This window comes from Mesoplodon mirus (assembly GCF_964341445.2).
Source record: "Mesoplodon mirus genome assembly, chromosome: 12".
Classification (NCBI taxonomy): domain Eukaryota; kingdom Metazoa; phylum Chordata; class Mammalia; order Artiodactyla; family Ziphiidae; genus Mesoplodon; species Mesoplodon mirus.
Window position 1 is genome coordinate 41698677 of NC_138988.1, and position 24522 is coordinate 41723198.

The window sequence follows — 24522 nt, forward strand, 5'->3', positions numbered from 1 at the left end:
TTCTTGCAGTGGGTATGCAAACAAAACCTCCTCATGGCTCTGTGAAATGGGCAGGGCAGATATTACTAATGGTACTAATTACTTCTAAGGTGGTAGCCAGCCTTCATGATGGCCCCCAGTGGTTTGTACCTTCTAGTGTTCACATCCCTGATTAGGGTTGACTTGGGTAACAAGTGAGATAGTGCAGAAATAACAGTGCTTGACTTCAGAGGTTAGGTCATAAAAGATACTGTGGCTTCTGTCTTGCTCTCTTTGATTGCTCATTCTAGGGGAAGCCAGCTACCATGTCAGGAGGACACTCAAGCAGCCCCATGGAGAGACTCATGTGGCAAGGAATGGAGGCCTCCTGCCAGCAGCCATGTGAACAAAGCTGTCTTGGATGTAGGTCCGCCAGCCCCAGTCAAGCCTTCAGATGACTGCAGCTGCAGTGGACATCTTGACCTCATCCCATGAAAGACTACGAGCCAAAACCACCCAGGTGAGTTGTTCTCAGATATCCGACCCACAGACACTGTGTGAGATAATAAATACTTATTGTTTAAGCTACTAGGTTTTGAAGAAATTTTTAAAAGAGTGATAGATAATTAATACACCCATTATACAAGTGAGAACCTGAGCCTCAGACACATACAGTGACTAGCCCAAAACTGCATAGCTAGAGCTGTGGCAGAACTGGGAAGAGAGCCCTCATCTTGTGACTGCTGATCCACACCACACGGGTTCTCTTACAGTCCCATGATTCAGCAGTTCTCTAATTTGGGTTCAAAAGAGGCAGAGATGAGGTTGGAGGCATGGTGAAGCGACTATCCAGGCACCCGCGGCCACACTCAGGGCCTAGACTCAAATGGGTCCTTGACCAGGAATCCAGGGTAGGGAGGGGGGCTGAGACCCTTTGCTCCCACTCGTGTGTGGCTCTCATGAGGAAGAGACACAAGCCAGAAACAGGGACTTCTTCCCACCTGGGCAGACCCACACCTGTGCAGGCTCACACACGTGTTCGGGCCTCAACCCGAACTCAAAACAAACTACAGCTGACCCACAGTGCTGTAGTTCTGCGGGGCTGTGGTGGGGAAGATTTGTGGTGTTAGGGCTTGCACTTAAGATCCCTGCCTGCGACGCAGGGTCTGGCCTTGCCTCCCAGCTTCCCCGCCTCTGATTCATGTGTCCACTTTAGAGAAGTCACCCCACTGAGGGGTGCTTTCAGTTTCCATGTGACTCACCAGCCATGTGATCACCAGTCCCCGCTCTGCAAGGAGGGCCTGTGGGCAACGTGAGCTCTCTGTAGTGACAGAGGGTGATGGACACGGGCTCAGCAAGTGATCAGTCTAGCTGGCTCTATTTGCTCATCCTTCCAGCTGGGTTAGACTTATTCCAACAAGAGCTACGATGGCCCCCTGGGTGGGACTGGAATTGGACAAGTCTAGAGGATAGTTGAAGACAAAAAGGTGAGAAGGGCTCTGTAGTCACTGCTTGTCTCCAGGGTCTCTAGCCAGGCTGTCAGTGCCAGGGAGGAAGCAGCCAGATAGAGCCCTAAAGCAGGGCTGGGCTTCCTAGCAGAGAGCAGAAAAATGCTCACGGGGTTGGCAGAGGCTGCAAGAGGGAGTGACCCCTGGGCTGTGTAGGAGACCTGTGGAAACAAAGAGCGAGAGACCTGAGGTGGTGACATTTCTCGATAAAGGACCTTAAAGGCCCACAGGACATAGTCTTGTGCCTATGTCCTCTTGTGGCATTCAAGGACCTCCATAATAGGAGAGATTAAAAAAAAAAAAGGGTATAGGACACCTGCATTCTAATCTAAACTCAAGATCCCATCACTTGGATCACCTTGGAAAAGTTGTTGGCCCTTGTGGGCCTCAGTTTCTTCATGAGCGGTCAAGTGAATGGTTTTCTAACTGGGTTCCTTGCAGACCAAGGGTTCTGCAGACCACCCTTAGAGTTTGCCATTAGGAGGGAGCCTCTAAACTTATACTGTCCAATAGAAATATGAAGTAAGCCACACATGCAATTTTAAATTGTTTAGTAAACATATTTTTTAAAATCTAAAAAGAAATACATAAAATTAATTTCAAGAGTATATTTATCTAGAATATCATTTCAACATGTAATCAATTTATTACATTTATTAATAATATATTTTACATTCTCTCTTTTGTACTAAATCTTCAATATCTAGTGTGTAATTTGTACTTAAGTACATCTCAGTTGGGACCTTTCACATTTCCAGTGCTCAATAGCTAGAGTTGTGTACCTGACCTGTGAAGAGGGAGGAGGAATCAGGCCTTAAGAGAAGACTTCCCCCTGGTGGAGAAAATAGGAAAATACATGGAAGACCAAAAGATTGGAATGAGCAAAATGTCTTTGGATTGTGAACTATCACATCCATTTCCTTGATTCAATAATCATGTATAATATCAGCATTATATGTATACTGAGGGTGTTTGGAGGGAGCACACACAAATCAGAGAAGCAGGTCAAGGCCAGATTCCTGAGGAATTTGGGAGTGAGAATTGATAGCAGAGTCTCTTGCTTCTGGGAAGAAAGTGAGTGTAGACTATTCTTTCAAGGAATTTTACTGTGAAAGGGAGGGACCTATAAGGGATGGAGCATAGACTTGAAGGTGTTTTAGATGGGGAAAAAGTATTTGGACAAAATACAGGCTGCAGAACAATTGTCATGACCAGACCAAAGGAACCAGAGGCATTCAAGAGTCAGACCTGCAGAACTGGTTAAGAATACAGACCTTGAGGGCTTCCCTGGTGACGCAGTGGTTGAGAGTCCGCCTGCCGATGCAGGGGACACGGGTTCGTGCTCCGGTCCGGTAAGATCCCACATGCCGCCTAGCGGCTGGGCCTGTGAGCCCTGGCAGCTGAGCCTGCACGTCCGTCCGGAGCCTGCGCTCCGCAATGGGAGAGGCCACAACAGTGAGAGGCCCGCAGACCTTGGAGCCAGCTCCACTGCTTCCTGACTGTGTGACTTCGGGCAAATTACTTATCTCCTTGTGCCTCTGTTCTCGCATCAACACAATAGTACCTGCCTCTTGTGTATGCATTGTGTTGAGTTGTGTTTGTTATGAGGATTGATTCTTTTTTTCAAAATAACATATTCAAATGCTAATAATAGACAAAAGAAAGTAGCCATATTGTATTAGCTGTAATGATTAGAGGGATTCCTTTAGAGGGGCAGCATTTTCTGTGAGTGCTGAGACAGCAGTCTGCCTTTTCCCCAGTGAGTTGAAGTTCAAATGCTATTACATGGCAAGTCTGAGAATTCTCTACTCGGAAGTGACAGTATTGTTTCAACAGGGGGCAGTGACCAACAACATATTTCTCTAGCCTCTTCAAACTGAAACTGCCAAGAAGGCCAGCTTCCTGACCTAGTGGGGACATTCTGGAACATGGAGGTCCAGCCCCTTGTTTTATCTCCTTCCCAGGGAAATATGGAACTTTCCAGGAGTCACAATTCTATTTTTTTAACTTTGATGCTGATGAATTCAATGATCCCCTACTTTTTTTTTTTTTTTCAAAATAATGGCTACCATCTGTTGAGCCACTACTAAGTGGCAATCAGTGACCAACATCCCGTCTAATCCATTCAATTCTGCAAGGTGAGATTGGTTTACGTAAATGACATTATGCCATAAATATCATTCAGAATACTTTTTTATTCAACATGATGTTTTTGAGCTACAACTGTGCAGCTGTAGTAAATGTATTTCTGATTACTGCTTTGTCTTACTGTATGTGAATGTTCTGACATTTATGTATCTATTTCCTAGTGACAGACACCTAGATTGTCCCCGATCTTTGCTGTCAAAAACAATGTTGGAGTGAGCATCTTTCCATCTGTCTCCTTATGGCCTATGCAGAGTTTCTCTGGATGAGGAACCCAAGAGTGGAACTGCTAGATCAGAGGTATTTGCAGCCTTACCTTCTTCCAGGTTGTCCCTCAAATACTACACCAGTCCACACTCCCACCAGCCTTGCCTCCAGGGTTCTCACTTTCCTCATTCTCATCAGCCCTTGGTATTATGACTTTCTAATTTTTGCCAAATACATGGGCAAAAAATGATGTCTGGCAGCTTTAATTTGCATATGCTATTAAAATCTCCTCATATTCTTAGAGCCATTCCAGACTTGAATTCAAAGGGCTGTGCAAAGGGCAGTTTGCATCCAAGGACAGGTAAAAATTTCTGACAGATGTGTAGCTTTTCACCAGGTGACTTCGTGTATCTATTGCTCCCACCAGCCCTGGGAAGTACTCACAGCAGATGAGACTCAGAGGGCTTAATGACTGACCTATGGGTCGTCCAGCCAGTTATTACTAGAATTAGGATGAGAATCAAGGTGTCCTGACCCCTCACCACAGCTCTTCCTACTCGACTGTGTTGTACCCGGAGCCCATCAATAAGAGATGGCCTTTCCCCCAAAGCGCAGGGTTCAGATGCTTGTGAGAGAGCTGGGGATTTTGTTTGTTTTTGTTTTGTATATTTAATCAGCTTCATTGAAGTGTCATTCACATACAATAAAATGCACCCATGTTAAATGGGTGTTCCCACGAGTATACACCAGTGTAACCACAACTGATCAAGATATGAAACATTCCTGGTACCCCCAAAAGTTCCCTTGTAACCCGCCTTTCCAGATAATCACCCACCTTCCCAGATAATCACCCACCCTGGCAACTACTTATTTTCTTTCTGTTGGTGTAAATTAGATTTGTCTTTCTCAGATTTTCCAAAGTTTTGTTCAGAATATGTACTCTTTTGTGTTACTCAGCATAATGTTTGTGAGGTTCATCTGTTTTGTTGCATATGGATTAGTAGAGTTTGTTCCTTTTTATTGCTGACTAGCATTTCATTGTATGACTATATCACAACTTACTGATCCCTTCACTAGTTGGTTGACAGTTGGTTGTTTCCAGTTTGGGGGTATAATGAATAAAGCTGCTAAGAACCTTTAAATCCAAGTCTTTATGTGGAGAACAGGGCCAGGACCAGGTGGAGGCAATCTAAGATGCAAAATTTAAGGAGGCACTCACTCTTAGGTTCAGGAAGTGCTAACTCTGCACTTCCATAGACCCGAGAGTGAGTGCCTCCTTAAATATCACACCCTTGGCTCCTTGCCTGCCTTACCGGTCCTGAATCTGGTGAACATATATTTTTGTTGTAGAGGAGAGTGTTAACTGTAAACTAAGAGCTCAAGAGCAGAGCCAGAGTCTGAGTTTCTCAAAGTGTGACCTGAAGACCCCTCTTGCAGCCCAATCAACTGCTGAGCTCGTTAGATGTGCTGACCCCCGCCCCACCCCATTACCTACTGTATCAGAATTTGCATGTTTAATACAACATTAGTAATACTTATGTACACTGGATTTGTAAAACCGCTGCCGTGGGCAATGGGTAATTGTTGAAGATTTTTGAGCTAAAAATAGCAGGATTATAGCTTTTTTGTTTGTTTAACTTTGAAATAATTATAGATTAGCAAGAAATTATAAAAATAGTATAGAGAAATCCCACCTAATTCACTCATTTTCCTCCAGTGGTTACATCTTCCATAACTATAGTACAGTATCAAAACCGGGAATTAGGGCCTCCCTGGTGGCGCAGTGGTTGAGAGTCCGCCTGCCGATGCAGGGGATACGGGTTCGTGCCCCGGTCTGGGAGGATCCCATATGCCGCGGAGCGGCTGGGCCCGTGAGCCATGGCCGCTGAGCCTGTGCGTCCGGAGCCTGTGCTTCGCAACGGGAGAGGCCACAACAGTGAGAGGCCCGCGTACAGCAAAAAAAAAAAAAAAAAAACGGGAATTAGGCACTAGTACAATGTGTGTGTACAGTTCTGTTCCATTTTATCACATCTGTAGATTTCTGTAACCACCACCCCAATCAAGATACAGAACGATTCTATCATCACAAAGATGTCCCTCCTGCTACCCTTTTATAGTCACACCTGCCCCCACCATTCCTAACCCCTGGCAACCACTGATCTGCTTTCTATCTCTATGATTTTGTCATTTCAAGAATGTTATGTAAGTGGAATTGCTCAGTATGTGACCTTTTGAGATTGCATTTTTTTTAACTAATCATAAAACCCCTGAGATCTATGCAAATCATTGCATATACCAAAAGCTTGCCCCTTTTTATTACTGAGTAGTATTCCATGGTATGGAATTTAGCCATTCACCCATTATGGGACATTTTGGTTGTTTCCAGTTTGGGGCTATAAAGAATTAATCTTCTGTAAACAATCATGTATTGGTTTTTGTGAGAACATAAGTTTTCATTTCCCCAGGGTAAATGCCCAAGAGTGTGATTGCTGGATCATATTGTGTGTGTTCAGTTTTTTAAGAGACTGTCATACTCTTTTCCAGAGTGGCTATGCCATTTCACATTTCCTACAGTAATGTATGAGAGATCATTTCTCTACATCCTTGCCAGATTTTGGCATGGCCCCTGGTTTTTATTTTAGCTTTTCTAATAGGTATGTGGTAATATCTCATCATAGTCTTAATTTGTATTTCCCTCATGGCTAATGATGTTGAATATCTTTTCATGTGCCTATTTACAATCTGTATATTCTCTTCAGTGAAATGTCTCTCCAAGTTCTTTACCCATTTTTAACTGAATTGTTTGGTTTTTTAACTGCTGACTTTTGAGGATTCTGTATATATTCTAGACATGGGTACTTTGTCTGATATGCAGTTTACAAATGCTATCTCTCAGTCTGTAGCTTATCTTAACAGGATCATTTGCAGAGCAAAGCTTTTTCATTTTGATGAAGTCTAATTTATCTCTTTTGTTTATGCTTTTGGTGTTATGTCTAAGAACTTGTCACTAACTTTAGGTCCCCAAGATTTTCTCCTATGTTTTCTTCTAAAAGTTTATATAATTTTATATATACATTTATATCCGTGATGCATTTTGAGTTAATTTTTATATAAAATCCAAAATTTAAGTTGAGGTTCTTTATTTATTTATTTTTTGGCCTGTGAATATCCAATTGCTCCAGCACCATTTGTTGAAAAGTCAGCTATCCTTCCTCCAGTGAATTGCTTTTGCACCTTTGTCAAAAATCAGATGGCCTTACTGGTGTGGGGCTATTTCTGGGCTTTCCATTCCCTTCCATTAATGTTGGTGTCCACCCCTCTGCCCATACTACGGTCTTAATTACTGTAGCTGCATAATAAGTCCTGAAAAAGACAGAGGGATTACTCCCATTTCTTTCTTCTTTTTCAAAATGTTTTATTTATTCTAATTCCTTTGCTTTTTATATAAATTTTAGAATAAGCCTGTCTCTGCCTACAAAAAATCTTGGAGGATTTTGCTAAAAATTTCATTATAACCATATATCATTTGAGGGAGAATTGACATTTTTACTATGATGAATCTTCCAACCCATGAATATCTCTCCATTTATTTAGATCATTTTTATTTATTTCATCAGCATTTTATAATTTTTAGTGTGCATGTTTTGTACATTTTGATGATTTATGCACAGGTATTTCTTTTTAGAGAGAGAGATTGTAAATAATATTGTACTTTAATTTTTGCTTTCCATGTGTTTATTGCTAATATATAGAAATACAATTGATTTTTATATGTTGATCTTATATCTTACAACTTTGCTAAACTCACTTATTATCCTAGGAATTGTTTCAGTTTTGTTTTGTTTTTGGATATTTGGCATTTTCTGGGTAGACCATTATGCCATCTGCAAACAGGGACAGTTTTATTTATCCCTTTCCAACCTGTACACCTTTTATTTCCTTTTGCTTACTGTGCTGCCCGAGGCTTCCAGTACTATATTGAACAAGAGTGGTTAATATAGACACGCTTGCCTTGCTCCCAATCTTATGGGAAAACATTGTCTTTCAACATTAGTATTTTGTCAGCTGGTGGTTTTTAATAGGTATTTTTTAATCAACTTGAGGAAGTTCCCCCCATCCTTAGTTTTTTCTGAGAGTTTTATCATAAAGAGTTGCTGAATTTTTTTTAAATAAAGTTATTTATTTATTTTTGGCTGCACGTGGGCTTTCTCTAGTTGCGGCGAGCGGGGGCTACTCTTTGTTGCGGCGTGCAGGCTTCTCATTGCAGTGGCTTTTCTTGTTGTGGAGCATGGGCTCTAGGCGCGTGGGCTTCAGTAGTTGTGGCACGCGGGCTCAGTAGTTGTGGCTTACGGGCTCTAGAGCGCAGGCTCAGTAGTTGTGGCGCATGGGCTTAGCTGCTCCACAGCATGTGGGATCGTCCCAGACCAACGATCGAGCCTGTGTCCCCTGCATTGGCAGGTGGCTTCTTAACCACTGCCCCACCAGTGAAGTCCCAATAGTTGTTGAATTTTGTCAAATGATTTTCCTATATCAGTTGATATGATCATGTGGTTTTTCTTCTTTAGCCTTTTAATACAGTGGATTTCACTGATTAAGTATTGAACCAGCCTTGCATCTCTGGAATAAACCCCATATTCTATTTGCTAATATTTATTAAAGAGTTTTTTCATTTGTATTTGTGAAGGATATTCATCTGTCGTTATACTATGTACTTTTTGGTACCATCTTTATCTAGTTTTGGTACCAGGGTAATACTGGTCTCACAAAGTGAGGTGTGAAGTATTCTCTCTTCTTCTATTTTCTGGAAAGGGTTATGTAGAATGGGTGTTAATTCTTCTTTAAACATTTAAAAGAATCCTCCAGTCAAATTATCTGGGCCTGGAAATTTCTTTCTCAGGAGTTTTATATTATGACTTCAGTTTCCTTGAAGGGCTTATTGGGTGAGCCCTTTCATATTGGGTGAGTTTATTTATTTATTTATTTATTTATTTATTTCATATTGGGTGAGTTGTGGTAACCTGTGTTTTTTGAGGAATTAGTCTACTTCATCTAAGTTATATAGATGTTCATACTATTTGATTGTTATCTTTTTAAAAATTTTATTTATTTATTTATTTGGCTACACCAGGTCTAGTTGTGGCATGCAGGATCTTTTAGCTGCAGCATGTGGGATCTTTTAGTTGCAGCACGCGGGATCTAGTTCCCTGACCAGGGATTGAGCCTGGGCCCCCTGCATTGGGAGCATGGGATCTTAACCGCTGGACCGCCAGGGAAGTCCTTGATTATTATCTTTGATGTCTGCAGAATCTGTAGCAATATCCACTGTTTCCTTCCTGATACTAGTAATTTGTGTCTTTCTCTTTTATCGTTAGTCTTTCTAGAGGCATATCACTTTTATTGATCTTTTCAAAGAACAAACTTTTTTTGTTTCATTTCTCTTGGGTTTATGTTTGCAATTTTATCAATTCTTCTCTTTATTTTTTCTTTCCTTCTACTTACTTTGAGTTTATTTTGCTTCTTTTTCTAGGTTTTTAAGATAGGTGCTTGGATTATTTATGTGGGACATTTTCCCTTTTCTAATTTAAGCATTTAGTGCTAAAAATTTCCCTCTCAGTGCTGCTTTAACTGTGTCCCACAAAGTTTGATGTTGTATTTTCACTTTTATGCCATTCAGTGTGTTTTTTTTTAATTCCCCTTGAGTCTTGTTTGATCCTTGGATTATTAAAAAGTGTGCTATTTGTTTTCCAGTAACTCACTTGTTGAAGATTTTCAGGTACAGTTAGTTGGTTTACTATTTTTATTATATTCTTTTCAGCTGTTGTTTTCATAGTGAGGGTGGGTTAGAAGGAGACCCATCTTTGTCATTGTAAGAGTCCAGAACTTTGCCAGCCAACTTGTGTTGACATGGAAATCTATACATAAACACACAGGAGCACACAACCACACACACGCATGCACACACACACACCCATGGCATACTTATACTCACACCTAACCATCAGAGCTCAAATTCTCATTTTCAAAAAACAAGGCTAATAGCAGAGACCATGGTAAACAAAAAACAGGAAAAGGAAGCTGTTTAGGAAGGAAAAAAAAAGTACCAAATCAGCATTGCATCTCTAAAAGAATTAGGCCAAACCAGAAACCTCCAGCAGAAATACCAGTGACATTTCAGGGTCTGGGTTGACTGTAGACAAGCTGAATTTCTTGTATGTTGGCAGCCCCTGCCTTCTAAGTCAGCTTCTTCCCCCCTTCCCACCATCACTGCCCCTGTCACAACAAGGTCAATCCAACTAATTCTGCTTCAGAAAAGTGAAAGGAAAAAAGACACTACACTGACTACAACAAAAGAATAGAAATTCCAGGAACTAAAGATGTATCAAGAAGAAAGCAAGCTATATCCTGCAAACCAATTCACTGTCTGACAGATAATAATGCCCTTCTCAAATGACATGTGCTGAAAGCCATAGACATATTGTATTTATGTTTATATGCGATATATGTAAATATATGTTTATGAAGTCGTTCCCCATCCATCTGATAACTATTTCTGTTTTCCCCCTTTCTTGGTTTCACTTCTTACATTTCAGTCTGTCTAGAACCTCATTTGGTTGTAACTTTATAATACATTGACATATCTGGCAGTGTCTAGTGTCCCTTAGCAGCTAAGACATGAAACTGAATCTCTGGGCTCTTAGCTACAAATGTGCAGTGACACAACTTCACCTCCGTGTATAAGCTAAGGGCACCCAGTCCGTTTAGACCATCGTTTCTCAACCTCGACATTATTGCCATTTTAATTTTCTCATGGGAGTTTGTCCTGTTTGTCAGCATCCCTGGCCTCTACCTGCTAGATGTCAGTACCTCCTCCAAGCTGTGAGAACCAAAAATGCCCCCCAGACATCACAAAATTGCCCCCAATGAAAGCTGCTTGTTTAGACATATGCCTCCTTATTTCCTGATTTGGATGCTTTACAAAGCTGTGATGCTTGGTGCCATAGCAGCCATCTTGCAGTTGTGAGGAATGATACTACAGAGGTGCTGAGGCTAGTACAAGAGGTAGAAGGGGCCGTGGTTCTTGATGACATTGCCAAGTTGCTGCACCAACCCTAGCATTACCTTCCTATGGAAAATTAACAGCTGCGACCACTTAAGCCTCTTCAGTCCTGTGCTTTGTCACTTACAGCCAAGAGCATCCTAGTGAATCCATGGATCACCTTGTTCCTCTGCTTAAAACCCTTTACTAGTTCTCCATTCAGGATGAATTTCAGACTCCTGAGCTTAGCACCCAAGGGCCTTTGCCTCCCTCTCCTGCTCATCTCCCAGTGCCCCTCTCAGCACACATCTCGTCTCGAGCCTAAGTTGAGTCCTTTGACCCAGCCCCAAGATTTCCTATCTCCTGATGTTTACATTTGCTGGTCCCCGAATGGCACATCCTTCCTCCTCTTCTCTCCCTGTTCAGTCCTACTCACCTTTCAAGACTTGGCCCATGTCCTCTCCTTCAGGAACTTTTCCCTGAATCTCCATGTGGTGATTTTGAAACATGGACTCCAAATTATTTGACATTCCTCCACTTGAGAGTGACTTGGGCAGGGATTTGGACCTCTGTGACTTTTCATACTCTGGACACCGAAGCAGGGTGCTAACTGACTAATCCAGGGGACCGTTATTCAGTGACACACAAGGCAATCTTCGTGATAAGGACGTGCAGTGCATGAGATGAGCTAGCTGGTCAGACCTGAAGGCATTGGGCAACCCAGCTCCACCCCACCAGCTGATGCTGCTCATCTTTCCACCCTCAAACCCCAGCGGTCTGCTTCTTCCACCACACATCTCTCTCACTTCGAGTCATTGGGAGGCTCAGAATGTGCCCTACTGCATAAGTGTTCCCCCACACCTGGCATTCAGCCCCCTTTCCCTGCATAACTCCTACTCATCCTCCAGATCTCCCTTTGACATCACCTCCTCTAGGAAGCCTTCCTTGCCTCTCCAAGGTATGCCCAGAGCCTGTCCCTCACATCACACTTAACACACTGTATCCTAACCACCCATTTCCACATCTGTGAGCCTGTGAGCATCTTAAGGGCAGGGAACGATTTATTCCTTTTTGAACCACCAGCGCCTAGAATATTGCCAGAGCTTGCTATAAAAATAAATGTTCATGGCATGGTTGTGCCAGTGGTATGGCTGAACGTGTTTTGCTCTTGTCCTCCATTCAACAAACATTTATTGAGATCTGACCCTGTACTGAAGGTACAGCTTCCTGCATTGCATCTACTGCCATCATCCGGGTAGCTGGAACTCACAGTTATTGAGCGCTCACTGGGCATTGTCTTAAGTACCTAACTCATTCACTTTGTCTAATCCTCATAATAAGTCAGTGAGGTTGATGTTGTAATTATCTGCAATCACGTGGGGAAACTGAGGTGCCAAAATTCCATGGGCACTGAATCCTGGAGTCCACGTTTGCACCCCTGCAGCCTAACTCTGGAGCCCGTGGTATTAATCTCTACACTGCCTGGCTTCCTTCGGAACCCCCCGGACACTTGTCACAAATGCAGAGGCCCAAGCCTCACCTGAAGAGCTTGTTTCTATAGGTCTGGGCAGGGCCTGGGAATCTGCATTCTCCGCGAGCCCAACATAGTGCAGAAATGATGGCTGTGCCAAGGGCATCCAGGAGCGTCCGAGGCTCTGTGAGGTCTGGCCCTGATACACCTGTCTCACTGCCTCACGAACACATCCTGTACTCGCTCTTCTCCGAACTCTTGCAGCCTCTGCCAGGAATGCTGTCACGACGCCCAGCCACCCACCCAAGTGTGCTTGAGGAGCACTGGCGGTAGTGAGAAGAGGGAGACCTTGCTGCTCAGGATGTGCTGGCAAAGCCCCAGGGACATCCGCATGCGGCCCCTTCCGGAGGCCCTAGAGAAGATCGAGAGGCCTCAAGCCTCTCAGACGTCTCTTTAGCCTGCGGTGCTGCCAGAAACGTCCAAAGGGCTCCATTCAGAACCCTGCACACCTTCAGAGCACACCCCCAGGGTTTAGTCCTCTAGCTGCAATGCGTGTGGCCCTCGGAAGCTCCTCACAGACAAGTCCTGGTGATGCCAGCAGTGTTGGCTCTGCCTGGGACGGGACCAGCCAGGGAGCGGGGCAGCAGTGGAAGCCGGGGCAGCCCTGGCCAGCACCTGATTTCCCCAACTGGCAGCGTGAAAACCATCCATCCAGGCCTGTGCGTGGTCAGGTGGGCAGAGCAGGCCTCGAAGGAAAGGGCCTCTCCCCGGGAGTCGGGAATTTCACTGTCACAAAAGGTTGAAGGGGGCCATGTGAAGATTTGGCAGTTGACCCAGAACAACTCAACTCTCTTTGCTGCCTACCGAGCAGCCAGGCCTGCCCTTGGGGGATTTCCCAGCCATGTTCAAATGGAAGCTACCTTGAGTGGGCACCTCTGTTAAAGCCACATCAAAGGTAACTTGCTGGAGAGTCAGCAAGACTCTGGGTGATGATAGTCGTCAAGGGGCACGTAGAACGTGGGATGGGTAAAGGTGGGATGGAAAATCAGCATAGGGATTTCCCCCTAACCAATATTATAAGTTCTGACTATTGTTGTGTAATTAAGCACCCTCAAATATAGAGGTCTAAAATAAGAGCCATTTTATTATAGCTCATAAATTGTGACTCAGAAGCCTGAGCAGCACTCAGCTGGGTAATCCTTTTTTGTGTGGCATCAGTGGTGGTCCCTCGATGCCACTGAGCTAGGAGATGGAGGGCTGCTCCAAGGCAGCTTCCCTCCCAGGTCTAGCCCCAACAGAGAAGGCTGGAGAGCTGGGCTCAGCCAGAACTATCAGCCACTCCACGTGTGGCCTCACCAGTATGGTGGCCTCATGGAGTTGGACTTCATAAATGGTGGTTCAAGGCTATCAATGAGAATGTTAGGGACCCAGCTGAAGTCCCAGAATCTCACTTTCACCACATTCTATCAGTCAAGTAAGTCACCAAGACCAGCAACATTCAAGGAGAATGGAGTTAGACTTTGCCTCTCAGTGGAAGGAGCAGTAAAACATTTGCAGCCATATGTAATCTCCCATACTACAGACGAGCTGGGAAACACTTGCTAGGGTCATTGTGAGGATTTCTACTCCACATGTTTGTCAAGCTCCTAGTGTGTTCCAGGCTCTGTCCCGGACACTGGAGAGAGAGAGAGCAATGAACAAGACAGAGATGTGGTGCCTGCCCTCTCGAATACAGCCTAACAGTTACACAGTGCCTGGCATGTGGGAAGTGCCAGTAAATGTTGGCTGCTGGTATTTTAATTGTTAAATGAATCATTATTGGATAAAAATGATAAGCATAATAAGCATAAGCAGAGAATTGCTTTGAAGAATGACAAGGTGTAAAAGAACACAGTCAACAGGAGGGTGAAGTTTAAGCCAAGGAGGAGGGGGAATGAACTAGCGGGGAGGGAGGAAGCAGCGTGTGTGGCCACCAAGTGCAGTGGGCAAGGGAAGCGTGCATCAAATGAGCTGGATGGGGATGGACCACTTAAGGCTCTGAACTGGATGCCTTACTTCCATCCCTCCAGGTCTGCCTTCCACCTTCCCCACCCGCCTCTGCTTCTGAGGCTCCCCTGTATGGGCTGCATCAAGTCTCCCTTGCCTCCCTGCTGGTGCCAGTAGAAGGCACCAGCAGGAGTTTGGGTGGAGTGGGATGGGAGGAGAAAGAGGTTGGCACATTTATTCTTCTGGCTCTCTCTCTGCTGGGCAAGTGGTGGAAGTGAATACTTCCTCTGTCAACATCCACATCCAGTGTCCAGCAACCTTCTTGTAGGGCCCGTCTCACCAGGTCCTTCAGTGGCTCTTTCTCTGTGCATTCAGCCCTTGGCTCAGTAGCAGCTACCCACTCTTGCTGGCCCAAGGGCACTTCACCATCGCTGCTTGCATTCCCTACACCCTGCCCACACCTTTGTAAAAGTCCTTTCCTTGCATTGTCCTCAGTCACCCTCTTGAGAGGGCCATCTGTCCCTTTCTGGAATCCTGAATGATACCATTTGGGAATTTGGGACTTTATCTCAGGAGCAGTTCTGAGAAAATGCTAACCTTCTATCCAGTGGTGTGCTGGTAAATTTTAACAACCAGCTCTCCAGAGGGAAAAGCCCTGATTTGCAGTGATTGCCATATTCCAAGGTGTCAATACTTCCACCATGGTTGATTTCATGCTGCTAATGCAACAGCAACCAACTCATAAAATTCCTAAAAATAAAACGCACACAAGCTGGTATGAGCCAGCTCCAGCATACCTCTGCCCAGATCAAACACTAGCTCTAGTCTCTCCCACTAGGGCCACTCCAGCCAGGGGCTAGATGTTCCAACAGAGAGGTGGATGGGCCTTCTGGATGCTGTCAGCCTCCTCCCTCCTGTGCCCTGTGAATGTACTTCCCAGTGAAGCCAGGATGCTCTCTCCAAGGGCTCCCAAAGCTGCAAGACCTTTCATTTGCCCATGCCTGTGCCTTTTCTCATGTGCATGGGGCTGAGGCTCAAACAGAACCATCCATCTTGCTGGACTTGGTCCAATTAGATCATGAGACCCTGGCGATCTAGAGTCAGTGGTTCCCCTATTAACAGCAATTAATTCCCGCCAAGAGCCCCACTCTGATGCTGATGCCAAAGACCTCTGATGCTGGTCTCTGCCCTGGATCCCACTTGCCCACAGATGGGCCCAGACCCTGAATGTGATAACCAGGCCCCTATCCACATTGTGCTTTACCCAGAACTGAACTTCTCCTTCTGTATGTCGAGTCTGTATGAGGCTGGAACTCAATTCCATCTTTGTCGAGCCTGAACAGTGTTTTAGAACTTTCTGTTTAAGGCGAGAGCATGAACTTTTTTCACAATGAAACCAAATGTGGGGAAATGTGAAAACGTTAGTTTCAAATTGTATCTTCATATTTAGGGAACAAACATTTGTTAAACACTTGCTATATGAGTCCTTGCAATAATTATCTACCTCAGCAAGGAACAATTACACACACACACAATTGGACAATAAATCTTTAGAGAAAATTCCTAACTCAAAATAACAATATTTTAATCAAAACAACGTGATACTACAAGTATCCTTTCAGAATGAACAAAATTTTTAAAGTTAGTAACACCTGATTTTGACCAGGTATACACTATTTTGGAAATGTAAATAAATAACAACCATTTTAGAGGTTCTAAATGGTAAGTATTTTGGCAGTACTTACCAAAATGTAAAATGCACATTCCCTATGACCCAGAAATGCACCACTTCTAGAAATCGATCCTACAGTAATTCAACACCAGTACATTAAAGGTGTATGTATTAGATATACCTTTAATCCCTGCAGCATTGTGATAATTTTAAAAATTGAAAGCAAACTGGATGTCCATTGACAGGAAAATAGGTAAAGCTCCAGCTGTTATAAAGAAGAAGGCTTGGAAAGACTTTCATGCCATTTTGTTTAATGGAAAAAGGATAAATCGGTGTACATGATACGATCCCATTTTTGCAGAGAAGATCAACAGAATTGGAGCCTTCATACATTACTGGTGGGAAAATAAAATGGCACAGCTCTGTGGAAAATGATTTGGAAGTTCCTCAAAAAGCTAAACATGGGGTTACTAAACAATCCAGCAATTCCACTACTAGGTAAATACCCAGGAGCATTGAAAATATATATCCATACAGAAATTTACAAGTGAATGTTCAGAGCAGCATTATTCATCATAGCCAAAAAGTAGAAACAACACAAATGTCATTCAATTGATGACTGGTTAAAATGTGGCTTATCCATGCAGTGGAATATTATTCAACCATAAAAAGGAATGAAGTACTGGTACATGCTACAACATGGATGAACCCTCAAAATATTATACTAAGTGAAAGTAGCCAGACACAAAAGGTCACATATGATTCCACTTATATGAAATGTCCAGAATAGGCAAAACCATAGAGACAGAAAGTAGATTAGTGGTTGCCAAGAGATGGAGCAAGGTAGGGAGTAGGATTTTCTGCTGACAAACAAGCATGAATTTCTTTCGGGGTAATGGAAATGTTCTGAATTGGATAGTAATGGTGGTGTACAACATTGTGAATATGCCCCAAACTACTGAATTATACAATTTAAAATGCTAAATTTTTTATTACATGAATTATTTCAATTTAAAATAATAATAAAGTATTACTGGTATATTAATCAACTATAATTTTTGATAAGATTAAAATACCACTTTAAAAAAATACATTATCTTTTATGATCCCTTCCAACTCCAAAATTACCTGCATCTATCCTTGGTGGAACCCAGGGGCTTAGATGATCCCTAAGCTGTGGACCCCACCTTCCTGTGGAGACAGGCTGGGTGACCAGCTCTTTTCCAAGTGACAAGTGACGTAGCCAGGTTCTACATGAGGTCTTGGGTGGAGTGGCGGGTTGGGAGCAGATCAAGCCAGGACGCCTAGTGGTGGGAAGAGGGGGGTTAGGAAGACTCCCTGTCTCTCCCTCTGTCTCCCTCTGAGACTCTGCACATTAGCCTTCCCCCACCTTCCTCTAGCCTACTGGGCAGGGTGGGTGTTTCGGTTTCTTTGCGCAAAATATGAAACAAAGAAGCACCATTTCTGCCTCAAGAAGCATGTAAAGAGGTGCAGATATAGGTGAGTTCCTTTACAAACATTTCAAACGTATGTTTTCCTCTACTTCTAATAGCCTATAGCAGGAGTTCTTAAACTCCCGGGTAGGTATCAGAGCCACCTGGAGAGCAGGTAAATAATGCAGATTCCTGAGCCCTCCCTCCAGAGGCTCTGATTCCCTGGATCTGAGGATTCCCAAAAACCTGTGTTGCTAAAAAGCAGGTCTGTGGACTGCAAAGCATATATAATGCTTTGCTTTTCCTTGTGCTAAAGAAAGTGGAGGTGTTTGGTTATAAGTCTCTATGTAAGGCATTGTTATTATTAGTGTTTGGGTAATTTAGAGCTGTATTTCTCAATCCAAATTATAAAGTGGACCAGAAAGCTAAAGTTACTCTGTTAGAATTGAAGTGGGCTTCAGAGATGGGGTGGGAGAGCAATGACAGGCAAAGGGAACCAAACCCCTAGGATATAACTCGGAGAGGTTTGGGGTTTGGCACCATTCTTCTTTCTGTGCCCAAGGCCTACCAGGCCCTGACTGGCAGCTCCTCTGAAATTTTGAGTAAATGAATCAATAACTAACAAAAAACTGGAATGTTTTTTGTAGGTACCTGATATCCCTTTTATTTCTAGTTTGCTGAGTGATTATATCATGAATGAGTGTTGAGTTTTGTCAAATGCTCTTCTGCATTTATCAAAAAGGATCATATAGTTTTTGTCTCAATATGGTCACTTAAATTGATTGATTTTCAAATATTAAACCAACTTCATACTTCTGGGATAAACACTTGGTCGTGACGTATTAACCTTTTAAAATACATTGCTGGATTTGATTTGCTAATGTTTGGTTAAGGATTTTTATGTCTGTCTTCATGAGGGATATTGGTCTATAGTTTTCTGTTGTAATATTTTTCTCTGGTTTGGTATCAGGGCTATGCTGGCCTCATAAAACAATTTGGGAATTATTCCATCCTGTATTTCAGGTAGTTTGCCTAAGATCAGTGTTATTTCTTCTTAAATGTTGGACAGAACACACTAGAAAATCATCTGGGACAGTTTTTTAGAGTTAACTAAATTACTATAATAAAGGTAGGACTATGTCATATCATTTCATGTCAGTTCTGGTAGGTTGAATTTTTAAGGAAATCTGTCCATTTCGTTTAAGTTGTTGAATTTGTTATAACTGATCATAATATTTTTCTGTTATTCTTTTAAATTCTGTAAGATCTGTAGCAATAAGCACTCATTCATACCTGCTATTGACCGTTCGTGTTCTCTCTCTTTTTGTTCTCAGTCTAGCTACAGTTTTAGTACCTTTAAAAAAATTTTTTCAGACAACCAGCTTTGGCTTTGTACGATATGAAGGGTGCTTACAAACCCCTGTTTCAAAATATCTCCACTTCCCACTTGTCACACTACAGGAGATCCCAGATATTTGTATCATTTCTGATTTCATTCTAAACTGTAAGCTTCTTGTAGGTAGAGTGTATTATGTTCATACTATATAATCCAGCATCTATCATAGCGCCTGGCATATGTCATTGGTCATTAAGGGCTGTTGTATTGAGTCAGATAAGCTCTTCTTTAAAATGTAAGTACCCAATTTCTAAATGTCAGAAAAGCAAGGCCATAAGACATAGTCAAAAGCAGAATGGGTTGACCAGACTAAATAAAGTGCTCTTAAAAATCCATAAGAAAAACAGTGTTATCCCAAGTAGAAAAATGAATAAAATCCGTAAGCACTTTAAAAATAAGAAACAGAAGTGGACAGTAAACATGCAAAAGCTTATGTATCCCTCTCTAGATATCAAAAGAATACAAAACAAAACCACCATATTAATATTTTCAACTATCTTCACTTTTGTGTTTAGAGACACCAGTTGATTTAACTACCTAAAATAGGATACATTCTGATACATTCTGAGACTATTTTTCCTCCTGTCCCAAACTAGGAAGTGGGAAATTATTTCTCCAGTTCTCCTCCTCAGAATACAAGGTCATAAAGCCTGAGTTCCAGTCTTGGCCCTCCTTGCTGCTTCCTGGCTTTATAACATTGAGAAGGTCATTTTACCAGTCTGAACCTGTCTCCTCTTCTATAAAATGGAAATGGTCACATCTTAAGAGAGAGCGTTGCAGGATTAAGGGAGCAGTTGAGTATAATGTGTTAGCACAGTGCCTGACACATAGTGGATGATGAGAGCTCTCTTATCTGTTTCAGGCAGCTGCTTCATCCAAGTCTCCCACCCTTCTCTGAGGCCCTGCAGCTTCATTTGCCCCTCTCTCAGTGAAATTTCCGGCTCTTCAATCACTTCTCTTTTGTCTCCTTGGCCTTCTAGTCTCACTATTTCTTCTTTTTTTTAAAAAATAAATTTATTTATTATTTATATTTTATTTTTGGCTGCATTGGGTCTTCACTGCTGCACGCAGGCTTTCTCTAGTTGTGGCGTGCGGGGGCTACTCTTCGTTGCGGTGTGCGGGCTTCTCGTTGCGGTGGCTTCTCTTGTTGCGGAGCACAGACTCTAGGCATGCGGGCTTCAGTAGTTGCGGCGCGTGGGCTCACTAGTTATGGCTCGCGGGCTCTAGAGCACAGGCTCTGTAGTTGTGGTGCATGGGCTTAGTTGTTCTGCGGCATGTGGGATCTTCCCAGACCAGGACTCAAACCTGTGTCCCCTGCACTGGCAGGCGGATTCTTAACCACTGCACCACCAGGGAAGTCCTAGTCTCACTATTTCTAAAATCTCACTAGCACAGAGGATTAAGTCAATTTGACCATATGTTTTCTTAGCTATTCCCCTCCTATTGGACACTTAGGTTATTTCCACTTGCTTGTAAGATATTCTGTAGACCAAACTCCCAGATGATGAAGCTTTCTGCTCTGAGAGTTAATCCTCTGTGTTAGTGGGAATTTGATCTCCCAGATTCTCAACATTCACTGAAGTCTTGAGATTATTTCATAATTGGATTTACGTGAGAGAGATGTTTGCTCCTTTTGTGTCCTCTCTTTTTGGACCAGTTCCTGGAGATGGCAAGTTTCCTGAAACAATCCTGCCACCAGGGTTTGTACACTTTACGGGAGGAAGAAAAGGAAGGAGCAGAGGAAGAAAGAAAGGAAGGGAGGGACAGAGGGAGAGGAGAGGGAAGGGCAGATGGGTGTAGTAAATTCTTAGCAGGTATTTGTTGAATAAATGAAGGAGTGACTCTGGGATCATTAGTGCTGTTTTGTAGATGAGGACCCAAGGTTCAGAAAGGTTAAAAAGCTTGCCCAGGAACGTGATATTGGGCCCCACATTTGATCTCAGGTCTTTGAATCCAGTTCCACTGTCTTTCTCCTACACCTACTGGGACACTGGTCTAGCTTAGTGTTACTCAAATGACAGTCTTCAAGAAGGGAAGGGGCTTATGACATATTGTAAATTAATGTGTCACTTCCTTCAAGAAAGTCTTGCTAAGAAAAAATGCTAACCAAACTGAACAGCATGCTTAGTAACTTCACGTTTTGGCAAAAGTTCCTAATTTCATTATAAATAGTTCGCCAACCAGTAGCTGGACCATGGACCACACTTTTTTGTATCATGGGTCCTATTGCTCTCTAGCCTAACCACATGGCTTTGAACTCCATGTCTGTATCACTTCAGATGCTCTCAACGTCTAGATGGAGCCCTCAGACATCCCGGAGACCACCACCCCTTTTGAGTATGATCCTCAGAGCTTTCTGTGTGAGAAGAAGACCTTTGTCTTTGCCACCTTCAGCACCACCATCCTGTACTGCTTGGTGTTCTTCCTCAGCATGGTGGGCAACAGCCTGGTGTTGTGGGTCCTGGTGATGTATGAGAGCCTGGAGTCCCTCACCAACGTCTTCATCCTCAACTTGTGTCTCTCAGACCTGGTGTTCTCCTGCTTGTTGCCCGTGTGGATCTTGGGGTACCACTGGGGCTGGTTGCTGGGAGACTTCTTTTGCAAGCTCCTCAACATGATCTTCTCCATCAGCCTCTACAGCAGCATCACCTTCCTGACCATCATGACCATCCATCGCTACCTGTCCGTGGTGAGTCCCATCTCATCCCTGCGTGTCCACACCCTCCAGTGCCGCGTGCTGGTGACCATAGCTGTGTGGGCAGCCAGCATCCTGTCCTCCATCCCCGATGCCATCTTCCACAAGGTGTTCCCTTCGGGCTGTGATTATTCAGAACTCGAGTGGTTCCTAGCCTCAGTCTACCAGCACAACATCATCTTCCTTCTCTCCTTGGGCATTATCCTGTTCTGCTACGTGGAGATTCTCAGGACCCTGTTCCGCTCGCGGTCCAAACGGCGCCACCGGACAGTTAGGCTCATCTTCACCATTGTGGCGGCATACTTCCTTAGCTGGGCTCCCTACAACCTGATCCTGTTTCTGCAGACACTGTTGAAACTTGGGGTCATTCAGAGCTGCGAGGTCAGCCAGCAGCTGGATTATGTCCTGCTCATCTGCCGCAACGTTGCCTTCTCCCACTGCTGCTTCAACCCGGTGCTCTATGTCTTTGTCGGGGTCAAGTTCCGCAGACACCTCAAAAGTCTGCTCCGGCACTTCTGGCTCTGCCGGCAACAGGCACCTGGCCTTCCCCCGTCACCTCACCCCCCAGGTGCCTTCACCTATGAGGGCACCTCCTTCTATTGAGAGGGAGTTTGGTGGGGCAGGTGGCGGTAGACAGAGGAGCCGGAGGAGGTGGAGCTGAAGGAGAAGCAGGGCGGGAAGGAGCATAGAAGGCACAGCTCTGGGACACGCTACCACTGCAGCGACGGGGGTGAAAGAAGTACATTACATCAAGGGGTCCTATGTGCCCCCTCTTCTGAGGAAAATTTCCCCATCTGGAAATTTTATATTGCCATCCAGAAAAATGTCTCTTAGATTTTGAGAAAATCTTTTAGCATTTACTCCTTCATTCAGACATGGATTTCTTATCCTTGCTTAGTTCAGAAGGCTCTTAAATATGAAAGCATTCCCTGAAAGGAGCATCTCTGAAGACTTTATGAGGGTCTGAAATTCAGTTGTGTAGATGTAGGCTGCTGGCAAGACGGTCTCTCCCCTCCCTGATCGTAGGGCTGTCCCAGCTGATTTTGGAGGCGGTTGGCTCTGGATGACTGCTGGATGGGGCTGTCTGCAGAACAAAAGGAATCACATCCTCAAATAAGCATAGTGAGAAGGAAATCTGGATTCTAAAAACCCACAGCTGGTCTCGAGACGTGTTCTGTATCATAGTTCCAGTTTCTAGCACGTGAACTGGCACTTGCATATTTAGTCTATAAATCTTAAGAATGAATGCAATAAGTGCCATCTTCTGCCGGCATTTATTTGGAGGATATAAAAATGAATGAGATGCAGATGCTACCCTCCAGGTGCCAACAGTCCAGCTCTGAAGGCCCAGATAACTGAACACCCACCTTGATGAAGGCATCCAGAGTGAAGATTCCTCCAGCATCTCCTCCTCTCCAGCTGGGTATTGAGCTGACATTTCTGATTCATCATGTTCCACCTAAAATGTTCTCCCCCTCCTGGTTGATGGTCCCAGCTTCCCCCCAAAACCAAGTTATCTTTGAGCCCTGCATTTCCTTTCCCTCCACTCCCACTCCCACGACCAAGTCCTGTTGATGTTACCTTCCCAGTGTCTCTCACATGCCTGTGGCTTCGTCCCCAAACCGCCTCACTTCCTCTGCATCGTCCTGCTGCTCATCTCTTTCCCCACCAAGCGTCGTCTGCGTTGACATCAGGGTGCTTCAAAACCCTCAGTGGCTCCACGTTACATGCAAATAAAGCCCAAACACCGTAGGCTTTATTTGCATGTAAATAAAGGCCCCTACAATCTGGTGCCAACTAACTTTTCCATTCTTTCTAATTTTATTCCAACGTAAGCCCCCACCCCCCAAGCAGCCTGGGATCCAGCCACAAAAGACCACCACAAAAGCCACAAAGGACTTTCCCAGATACCCTTCTCCCAGTCTCCTCTGGGCGTTTGTCATGCTGGGCCTTCTACTCCCTAACCCACAAGCCCCAGCTGAAATGCCAGCTCCTTCAGGAAGGTGTCCACAGTCTGTAAATCAGAAGAGCACTCTCTGGGTCGCCACAGCACTCTGCTTGTTCTCTCTAAAATAGTATTTGGCACTCTCCAACATGTCGCAGTTACACCCGTGGATGTCCTATCTCCCTGCCCCATCACACTGCAAACTGCCAGAGGGCAGGAACCTGGTCTTGCACCCTGCCAAGCAGTGGACCGTGGTGTTCTATCACTGTGTACTGAGTGGGAGAAAAGAATGGTAGCTGTCATTATTCTTACAATTTATGCTCTTTGTAAGAGGCATGCCCATGTGACATGTTCTACCTTGTTTGCCCAGGCTGCTGCTTTATAAATATTAACCTTTCTTTGCTAGTCTCCACTCTCAGAGCACGTTGCTCATCTCTCTCTGTGGCATTGGGTAAACTTGCCCTTGCTTTTTAGTTAGTGGTACACATGCCTGTCTCTTACACTGTCCCAGAGCTTCACATCCAAGGACATAGATAAAAACCACCCTCTGAGCTTCCCCGTACCCCACAGACCTGGTCTCAATCTGTGAACCTGATTCAGCTCTGGAGAGGGGCCTTTGGAAAAGCTCCCGATGTGATTCTGACATGCACCCCAGTTAGGAACATATATTTGGCTGCAACTCCTTGAAAATGGGAATTCCAGAGTCTTCCACCGTCCCTTGAGCAGGACTTTGCACCCAGCAGGCACTCAATACATGTTTGTTGAATAAAGTAGCTACTAATATAGCCCTCACCTGGAGCCTAGAGAGCTTGTAAAGCATTTTCCCCTTCACTTCCAGCTGCAATGGATCAATGATCTATTTGCCCCTGGGCAGCCAGCCTTGAAGGAGTTTGAGCTGACTGGGGAAGAGTGAGGGTCTAGTTTTAAGAATTAGGCCTGTAGCACCTGTTGGAGAGGGTTGGGTAGTGCACCCGTGAAGGGATAAAACTCCTGTGGACTTAGAGCCAGTTGGTGTGGCCATCACTCACCACAGAAGAAAGGAACAGCAAAAGGAAAGACAGTGATGGGGT

At 44.1% G+C, this 24522-nt stretch overlaps 1 protein-coding gene across 1 annotated transcript; it reads left to right on the forward strand.

The window, feature by feature from the left end:
- Window positions 1-3850: 3850 nt before the first annotated feature.
- Window positions 3851-22110, forward strand: XCR1 (X-C motif chemokine receptor 1; the record flags this gene model as incomplete). Its single annotated transcript, XM_082638501.1, has 2 exons — window positions 3851-3911; window positions 21092-22110. The coding sequence occupies exon 2, from the start codon at window positions 21109-21111 to the stop codon at window positions 22108-22110; it is 1002 nt and encodes a 333-aa protein (XP_082494627.1). The 5' UTR covers window positions 3851-3911; window positions 21092-21108.
- Window positions 22111-24522: the final 2412 nt, after the last annotated feature.